The sequence below is a fragment of the Rhipicephalus sanguineus genome, chromosome 1 (assembly GCF_013339695.2).
Source record: "Rhipicephalus sanguineus isolate Rsan-2018 chromosome 1, BIME_Rsan_1.4, whole genome shotgun sequence".
In the NCBI taxonomy this organism is placed as follows: Eukaryota; Metazoa; Arthropoda; class Arachnida; order Ixodida; family Ixodidae; genus Rhipicephalus; species Rhipicephalus sanguineus.
Window position 1 is genome coordinate 28,685,015 of NC_051176.1, and position 10,513 is coordinate 28,695,527.

At 44.9% G+C, this 10,513-nt stretch overlaps 1 protein-coding gene across 1 annotated transcript in view; it reads left to right on the forward strand.

Moving 5' to 3' along the window:
• LOC119389945 (nose resistant to fluoxetine protein 6) overlaps positions 1-1,280 on the forward strand; it is a 100,481-nt gene extending 99,201 nt beyond the window's left edge. Inside the window, exon 16 of the mRNA XM_037657403.2 lies at positions 267-1,280. Within this exon, the coding sequence (XP_037513331.1) occupies positions 267-380 (114 nt within the window). The 3' untranslated portion in view covers positions 381-1,280. The remainder of the gene's footprint in view (positions 1-266) is intronic.
• Positions 1,281-10,513: the final 9,233 nt, after the last annotated feature.

Consider the following 10,513-nt stretch of genomic DNA (forward strand, 5'->3'; position numbering starts at 1 on the left):
CGTTGCTGTAGTGGTGACTAACTATTGACGACCCTAATTTGTGGCATTGTGTGCTGAAATTACAAAAAAAGCAAAGCGAACAAACAAAACACTGCTCTTCGTGTGTTCATCTGCGATGTCCCGTGTTCCTTCTCAGTGTCCAGTTTTCCACGCATCTACCATCTCGAGCTCTTCTTTTTATCGAGCTTTCATGAGTTTTCTGAGGACATTTCTGAGCTGCCCATGGAGTGTGCCAACACCAATCACTTTCGCTTCTATGTTTGCAGATCTATTTCGCCATAGGAAACATCGTCCTCACGTACATGGCTTCCCTAGTCTTAAGCCTCGTCTTCGAGGCGCCCATAATCGGCATGGAGAAATTGCTGCTGAACAGGAAGTAAGAAGGCTCCGCGGTCACATAAAGCCAGCGCCTCGACAACGACGCCTCGGCAAGCACTGGAGCACGCACCGGGGCCGTTCCCTGTGATATGCGCATCGTAGGCCCCGTGACCGACAGATGGACTGACACGCTGTGCAATTCTCGTGAACACTGTTCACACGAGCGGTGCTGCAATCTGCGGTTTTTTTTCTTGGTGTTTGCGTGTGGACAATGGAGCCTAGATTAGCGGCTGCGTTGCACGTAAACGGCCGCTGCAACAGCTGCGGCCTCAATCAGATGACTGCTTGTTGTGGGTGGAACGCCAAAGTGTTTACGTGTGGAGACAACGAGCAGCCCATTTCTATTGCTAATGAAGAATGCGCTCAGAAAAGTACTTGAACTGCATTTAGTAATGGGGGGCATCTAGACAAGAGGACCTCTGGGTGCTTTGACATTGTTCGTTTTGGCATAGAGCCGTTCATTGAAAACGATGTACCGCGGCTTTGTTAAACGTCGAATGTGTAGCGCGGCACCGCCCACATAAGGCAGTGCACCTGTTGCAAGTAGTGTCAGACCTCCTATCGCGAGGCCTTCAAGGGTGGCTGGGGCACTTTCGCCTTGCCATGAAGTCGAGTGTATCGCCACCCACCTGGGAGTAACACGAACCCCGACCCGCTTTGGCTCACCACTGTGTGTGCGTTGGTCGAGCAGGTGAAGCTCGGTTTCAGAAAAGTCGTTTTACTACGTACACAAACTTATTTCGCACAATGGACGTTATAATTGCCGTCATTTTACCTGACGCAAGAGTTGTTTCATATTTTGTTTCGAATGGGCATTCCGTGTGTTAGTGTGTTTCGGTTCTCTCTCACGTTTTTGTTTTTTGTTTTCGGAGATGCCAGCAAAAATAAAACCTCGAACCAAGTGAGATGGCTGTTACTAACGCTCTGCAAGAAGGACGAGAATAAATACAATCAAACGCAACAAGTCACGGCAATACCACTAGACTGCGATCAGAGCTCGTGTTCTGTCGACTTCAAATAGCGCGGCAGCAGTCAAGGGACAGCGTTTCTCACAAAGTGCTGCGACACGTTATCACCACGAATTGCCTGCTGAATCAAGGGCCATTACACCATGAAAAATGCGAGCCTTAGCATCTTTGCTGAGTGTTCAAAGTTCAGTACAAAGCTGTAACGCCTCATAAGTATATTTAAATTTATTGGACGGTTGCTCCAACGTCTTTCCTGCTCCCTGCGTAATCTGAAATGATCTGATGTACTTAATGGGGAATCTTTGTTTTCGCTTACATTTCATATCGCTTTCAAGATATTCTACATTCATTTCGACATCTACTACACCCTTGTTAACAAAGTCTATTCATAGCAGGCATCTTTGATCCCGCAAGATCACACAAACTTTTGCGAGTTTTGTTTCTGTATAAACTTAGGCGTTATCTTTGCCAACCGTGCTTTGGAACTTGTTGAGAACTTCCAGCTTGACGCCATAATTCATCGATTGTCGCTCGTCGATGCAAGCACCCTCATCATCTCCTAGAGCAAGTAGCTATCAATATAGGCAGGCGTGCCTAAAGTACTTAATAAAGTTAATGTATACTAAAGAAATTGCTTCCAAACCAATGTTTCTTTTTATTTGTGTCTGTCTTTTTGCTTTCTATATCCCGCATATGGCCACTTTATGGTCATAAGGAAGAAAAGAACACGCCCAGCGGTTAACAGAGGACCTCACTAGCGAAAAGACGCGGGAGCCGCCTCTGGTGGCAGAAAATCACGTCGCGAAAATTTTCGAACCACAACGTCTCTTCGCCGCTACGTCGTGTCTGTAAAACTATCTTCTTGCTGCGTGCCGCTCACCACCGATCAAGCAGGTCAGCGTCTGATTGATTCGTGTGAATGTATGCCACCGCCTCTCAGTATTGCTGAGCACAGCTGCAGTGATTACAGCTGACTAATCTATACCACGTGCTTGCAAGCGGCTGTCAGCGTACTAGTATTTCCGTGGGACTGTGCCTTACACGCGCCGAATAATAATAAATGTTGGGATTTTGCGTTCCAAAACCACGACGTGATTATGGGAGACGCCGTAAGCGACGCCTCCGGAAATTCTGTAACGTGCACAACAACGTAAGTAGACGGGCCTCCATCGAAATGAGGCCGCCACGGCCGGGATTCGATCTCGTGACCTTCGGGTTAGCAGTCAAGCGCCATAACCACTAGACCGCCGCGGCGGGAGTGAACACATACCCAGTGTTTCACGAAATGCGCTTGGAAATCCTTAAAAATAAGGATGTTATGATCACATTGTTTCCTCGGGACTATACAGCTACCACAGAGGCATATACGACACCAGGTAGCAATCAGACAAGTGCTTGCGCTTTTTAAACAAATACCTCACACATGAAAGGAACTACGCGACTGATCCCAGTGGAACACTTCAAGTGCACCATGTTCAAGTTCCAAGCACCTCCAAAAGAGTGTTAGCCTTATCGGTGTCACCTATGAAACGCCAAACCTTGTGAGCTTATTTTTTAGCAATTACTGTCACAGTCATAGGTTCCAAAACGCTAGGTCTCTATAAAGTGGGCATGCGAGAGGTTTTTTCTGGTGGTGTTTCTTCTAGACAAGCACTAAGCAGCAGCTGTACACGCGTTTCTTAGCGATGTTCCTTTAAGATTAAAACTGCAGATCACGCTTGTTCTACACTTTTTACCATGCACGTGGCCCATCACCGAGTTGCTTGGTGACTGGCGTGCACAGTCGCACCAACATATTGCCGTAAACAGAGCGTGCGCAAAGGACACAGCCTATTTACATGGATACAGCGCCCAGGGAAAAGCGAATCGATACGCTTGTACGCGTTTACCGGAGAACTCGCTCCTTGCACCACCGATGCGCATCATCCCTGTAGTGAGACGCATAGTCGATGCGGGTACGACTGAGGAAACGATGTGCAGTGATTGGCTCAGGGTCTCGCTAATCGTGTCATCCGTAAATGGAAATAGCGTGCACATTATACCCAGCTGGGATCCCGCAACTGGCATTTCCGACAGAGGCGGGCGAACTTTGTCAATGTGCGGACGTGCGTTTATTGCCCTCTGGAATTAAGGGAATGGTAATGTAGTGTATCATCGATGCATCCAGAGGAAGCCGCCAAAGGGGGCAACCGACTTCTTGCTGTGTGTTTCTTCCTCTTTCGTTGCCCTCTCTTTTGCCACGATGGTAGGGATCACTGTACTTGACTTCCCAACGGAGGCCACTCGCAAGAAGCATCACTTGCTATACTGACAGTGATCGCGCGAATTAACGCTATCGCACCTAGAAACGTTCCGACGTGAAGCGACGCTTTCTTCTCCCAACTTACTGAATAACACACATACGGAGGGATACGATGTTGACGCAGCTGCCATTAGTGTCACGGCACAAATGCAGTCGTGTAACGGCAGACGCCCAGATGTCTACGTAAATAGATAACAGTACCGTTTTAAAGAGACTTCGGAAATGCCCGACGAGCACTGGCTGAATTGAATAGTGCGGGTCACAACGCACCACCTTGTGGGCCTCACCATGGATTGTTTGCCATCTTCATCACGAAATGCCTGCAAGTCAAATTGCCACTGAGAAGCATGGCCACCGATTCCGACTTCAGTGACATCATGCGTTGCAATGTCGTAGGCGCCTTTTGTGTCAAGGCGTTTCGGACGTTTTTAGTGCTGATTGAACGTGAACAATTTTCGAGTTGGAGTTTATTATTTCTTACGAGCAGAAAACAGGCTTACATATTATGTACAGCATCAGTAGGTCATGAAGTTAAGAACTGTCCGGGCGAATTCCTATTATTAGTGGGTACATATCAGTGTTTATTATAGCAGCAAGAACAACAGTGCGAACAAACAAACGTCAAAGAACGACATACATTATGGCTGATATGATGAACGCGCCAGGTATTAGTGTTTGTGTAAGCATGAAACGTTCCAGGTGCTATTCCAAGTGCTTCAAGACGATATTTTTCTTTAGCTTTACAATGCAACTGGCCAGAGCAACAGGGCGGTGTGGCGACTAATCTGTCTTCGATTTAGCACAAGTACAGTGCTCACGGATTCACCAAAATTTTCAGTATAGCCACTGGTATGCATGACTGGTCGAGGCACCTGCGTCATGTCGCTACGAATCTAGCCGTTTAAGGTAATTTTTCCCTGTTGTAGCTGTTCGAGTCGATATTATACCTGTGTGATACGCACTGAAGACGGCGGAAGCGAGATTGCGTGCATTCATTATCATCATCAGCCTGTCTACGCCCACTGCAAGGCAAAGGCCTCTCCCATGTTCCGCCAATCAACCCAGTCCTGTGCTCTCTGCTGCCACGTTATACCTACAAACTTCTTAATCTCATCTACCCACCTAATTTTCTGTCTCCCCCTCACGCGTTTGCCATCTCTTGGAATCAAGTCAGTTACCCTTAATGACCACCGGTTATCCTGCCGACGTGCTACGTGCCCGGCCCATATCCATTTCTTCTTCTTGATTTCAACTATGATATCCTTAACCCCCGTTTGTTACCTGACCCACTCTTCTCTCTTGCGTGCATTGCTTAGCCCTAAATAGTCGCGTTTCAATCCGTGAAAACCGTACAACGAAAGGGCTCCATTTCTATTCAGATGGAGTTAAACGATCGTGCTAGGACTTGTATCAGCTTAGCAGCATGTGTTACATTAAGAGCGCCGCGTGAGCCTTCAGACGACGAAAGAAGTGGCCAATGCCTCCACCACAGAAGGTTCTTGGCAGCCACGCGGCATGGTGCTCGCGAGAACATTCGAGCTGACAGCCGTATTGCATTCTTCTCAGCCTTTGCTTGGTTCAGAGCGGGAAAGGGGAACGCTGTGCGCGAACTCCATGCACGTGTGGAGACTGCGCGAATCCAACGACTCAGAATCGTGTCAAGATTTCGTGCGCCAGTGCCACGCTATATATTATTGTGCACACATCTTGCCCCTCCGAGGAAGCAGCTTCGCCTGTAATTTCTTTTTCGCCTCTCATAAAAATCGCTCGTTAGGAGCTATTGCCATTCCAACAGGGTGATATAGTATGGAAGCGAGAAATAAATGGAAGCTAGGAAACATTTCTATGGCTGACGCATCTTAACCTAAACGTCTTACGTTAAAAAATGTTCGTAAGGTGACATTTCCACCAATCCCAATGTTGTATACCCATCTCAGAGAAGCCGACCGGCCAACGGCCATAAGCGGAAGACAAGTTTTGTCAACTCGGTACCAGTTACAATAAGTGCCTCCTGCTGCTCACATGCGTGTCGTACTAGGTACCTCCTAGTCAGGACAGATACGCCAATCGCAATAAGTTCGCCGCTTACGTCACGAAGTACAGGCCGCTTCCAAGTCGGACGTGGAGCCGCTAGACGAGCCAATAGAGGAGCGCCTGAAGTGTTCGTCATCTATTGAGGAGCTACAGAAAGTTTCCGCGTTCTGCATAAAAGTTGAATTTGTGACTATTTCGCCAGTTTTGCAACATGGACGCGTTGTTGGTGTGTGTCTCAATTATTCGTTGTTGCGTTTCGCTCTTTAGCGCTACTTTAAACTTTGCCTAGTTCGTATTGAAAATGTCGCGTTTATTGCTATATGCTCGGCGCGGTGCCTTTTCACGTGCCATGTGCCCGCATATATGTCATATGGGCGCATATTTCAAGGTATCGATGCTGCGGTAATGTTACCCTTGATGTTTGGAGCTATGGATATTGGACCATGGGGGGCAATCTTTGATAATGGTAATCTAAATGCCTTCCCGTCAGAGTGCATTTTAGTCATTCTATGTTATTGACTTTCTGAGTTTTAATGAGTTTGTCCCGGTGTTATATGGGCGTAATTGTAATATTCTTACCCTTGAGCCGGTGGATAGGAGACAGAGGCACAATACACGTTTTTGTGAGGATATAGCTAAGGAGAGGCTCACGTCAAGGATGAGCTCGGGCCACATCCTGCACCCTCTTGACCAGCCTTAGCTAATGCTCGAGCTGGCCAAATAAGGCTTTTCCCAAAGTGTGTTTGTGTAGCCATTTTCACTATACACTGCAAAAAATTTGGCCCCTGTTCACGGATAAAGCTGAAGGTATAGCGGTGCCGGGCACTTTTCCGTGATCCTAATTAAACGATTTCTCTAAAAAGGAGTCTTCTCACGAAGTGCTTTCGTTAGCACAGATAAGACAAAGCACTCCGTCACTTCATTTGAATGCAAACACTATTCCGTGATCAGAATACAACAATTTCCTTCAAAGAATGTCATCTTACGCACTTCCTACGTTAAGATACTGCCGAATATAATACGGCACATTTGCCTTACTGCAAAATAATGGTTTTATACCACAGCTGCACTATAAAATCTGTTTGCAAAATATGAACATGCTTTGTTTTTATAAACAAAATCACATAGCTTTGCCACCTATGCAGGTGGCAGTCTCAGTATACACTGGCAACAAGTGAGCGGAAGTCGGCCAGTCCACGAGCCACATACGTCCTCGTACACGTTCGGTATGGGTCTGTGGTTGTTGTTACAAGCAGATCCTTCGTGACGTATGAACCATAATTCCAATAGTTTTCTTTACCCCACCTTCGTTCCTGAGCCAGCATCGTCGCATTGTTTAGGTCGAAGCTATAACCTGTCGTCTCGCAGTGTTCAACAAGTTGTCTTAAAATGCGCTGCATGGGTGGCTTTAGCAACATCCCCCCTTTGTGTTCTTTGAACGTCTTTGCCCTTTTCCTGCCCGTTTCGCTAATGTAAGTGGTGTCTTGATCCCCGCATCGTACTCTGTGGATGACCCTGCTTTAATCATCCGCAGGTGTGCGGTCTTTGGGCTTTGTGAACACATGTCTCAGCAACAAGGTATACACAAAAACCACCGAAGATTAGAGCGGGGTCATCTACAAAGTACAATGTTGGGATTGCGACACGACTTGCATAGGCGAAATGGGTGGAAGAAGGTCATCGAAGGTTAAAGAACACAAAGAGGATGTTGCGAAAGCCACCCATGCAACGTGTTCTAAGACGGAGCTTGTTGAACGCTGCTGAATGACAAGGCATAATTTCGACCTAATCAATTCGATGAAGCTGCTTCGTGTACAAAGGTGGTGGGAAAAGAAAAATCCTGGAATTATGGTTCATTCGTTGCGGCGCATTGGCTTGCAACAACAACAGCGGCCCGCTGCGAGATGTTTACAAGGAAATGTGCGACTAGTGGACCGGTCAAACTCCGCTTATTTTTGCCAGCGTATACTGGGAATGTCGCCTGCATAGGTGGCAAAACTTTCACGTCATTTTGTTAATAATTGTTGTTAAGTCAAAGTAAACATTTTACAATCAACCTACACATCCCAAGCTGGTAGATGTAGTGGTAGTATGTCATTCTAAAAAAACAGGGCGTGCAAACAGGCACACAAGAAAGAAGTCAGGACACCACTTTCTGGTGTCCTGACTTCTTTCTTGTGTCCGTGTTTGCACGCCCTGTCATTTTAGAATGAATACTTACAAACTAGCTCAGCTGTCTGTTATTCTAAGGTAGTATGTCATGTGTATATGCACTGCACTGTGTGAACTTGCAAATGAGTGAAGCATACCTGCTGCTTCATGCCAATTAAGCAATGAAGTACACTACTGCATGCTCCTTTAAATGCCACTTGGCAGGTGCATTCAGGAACATAATCGTGGAAGGTTTTGCAAGCCTGCTTATGAAACTGTGTGCACGGCCCATGGACAGCTCCACTTCGCTCCTTTCTGTACGTTTGAAAAGGACGTGAAGAAAAAAACACCTAGAGCAAGAGGAATGTTCAGAATTTATACCCATTTAAACATTGTCATGGTGCATGTGTACATGGCCTCACTTAGCACCACTGTTTCAGAAATCAAAAAAGCAGAAACGGTGCTTTGCAGACATTTCTGGATTCGTTCTGATCATATGAAGAACAAGCAGCATGATTTCACGAAGACCTATTGCTATAGTACACAAAAATTCAGGGTTAAACACAGTACATTCTAACTGCAAATAGTATTATGTACGTGCATAACAAATTCTATTCAATTATTGTCATGATGTTGCAGCAAAAGTCTTAACAGTTACATTTTTTGTAACTACTTAATGCTATCGAGAAGGCTGAGAGTTACATGGGTGAAGAAATGAATATTTGCGTATGTATAAAATGGAATCAGATCGCACAAGACGAGACAAATTGGAGACCACTGCGAAGGTCGACTGCTGCAGTGGACATATAATAAGGCTGAAGATGACAAAGATTGAAGCGTAAACGTAAAGGATGAGCATTAAATTGAGAAGCAAGGCTTGCTGTCAATAGTTCTTGAATTCGATCAGAACACAACATGACAGTTGTATATCTTGTACTGTACATCTTAACGCGACATCAGTTGAGCTGAAGATGGCGGCTTGAATGAATGTCAAACCACTGATCAAAGCGGGTTGTTGGAGCTAATGTTTCAACAAAATGATGTGTCTAAGTTGTGGCAGCAACCTTGATGCGATTTGGTGCCCTTATAAAGACGAGTCGTCTTGTCGAATGACTACCTCCAACAACATTCGTTGATCAACAATTTTTTCATGAGCTGTACATCTCGTTATATTCATTATAAAACTCAACTCTACCAAATGCTACTATGGCAATGATAGTCGGTGCAATACTTAAGCTGCAGTGTCATAAGCAGGTGACCGGCTATTCAACCCTTTAAATATACCAGATCCATAAAGACTACAAACCTTGAGGCAAGCACAACACAAAGAACAGGCATAAGGAAATTGAAAGAGGTCAAATTTAATAAACAAGGTATGAATTAGTCATCCCCATTTTAAGTATACAAGGTGGTTTTTCAACTAACTCCTTTGCTGTTGAAAAAGATAATGCTGCTGAAAAGATCATACCTGTAGTCAAGTGATAATGTCCAGGACGAAATTTCGTGACGCTGAGAGCGTGTATTAAACTTTGTGCACGATAAGCGTTAGGCGCAATATCAGAGAGGTGAAGATGATTTAATGGATAGCAAATACTAAAAAAGAACAGCACTGAGTAACTATCGAAAGGATAAGGACGAAGTAAGGAGGGAAGCATATTATGGTAAGCTAGTGCTATGTTTGAAGCGAGGTCATCTTGCCTTAGAATATGCAGTCATAAAGTGAGATCCAGTAAGTAGGCGTCACATGTACTGGTTGTGAGAGAGATATGGAAATGACGGACGACCTTTTAAATAAATGTAGAAATGTCCACCCATGTGCGCGTTGGGAACTAGCTCTCATGAAGCCCCAGGTTTAGAGAAAGCTTGATAAAAATGAATATCTCCGCAAGAGAAATCAGTAAAAGGCAGATGGGGGATTGGTAGTAGAAAAGCAGAAAGAACAGCCAAAAACAAACTTGCACAAAAACAAAGGTCCTTATGTACAATGCCGAAAGATAAGCTACGAGTTTATAAGTTTTTTTAAGGAAAGAAATTTAATTCAGGTAGGAAAGGCATTAAGTCAATTCAAAAATTGATCTTGGCCACTTGCATGTCACTGCTTCGCTTTAAAGGGAACACCCATAGCATCCATCCATCTACAGATGTGAAACTGTGTCATGCAAGATAACTTATACAAAGTTGTTGCTTTGAGCAACTAGAGCAAAATATTTCAGGAGAGAGCCTAACTGGGCTGGTTAGTACATGATTACGACGGGAACAAAGAGTGCTGGACGCGGGACGGAAGAAAAATACTAGACGAGGGCGACAGCACCCTAGTGTATTGTTATTTCTTCGTCCCGTGTCCAGCGCTGTTTGTTCCCGTTTTAATGCAAAATATTTCTTTCTTTAATCTGAAGGTGGCAGTGTTTCATGGCTAAAATAGTTTACTAATTTGCATTTAAAGTCACACTTTTCAGCCATGAGGAAACATTGCAAAATGCTGAAGTTCTAATGTTAACATTTATAAGGAGAAAGACCAATTCTTTCGTATGGAATACCCACAGTTCATTGCCTTTGTATTTTGTGCTGTTCCCTTATCATTTTCCTTAAGACAGTTGTACAGATGTTCTTGCTTTATCTTGTGCTTTGTATATGTTACGCCCCTGTTTTTGCTTAGCAAGATCATTTTATGTGTAACTTA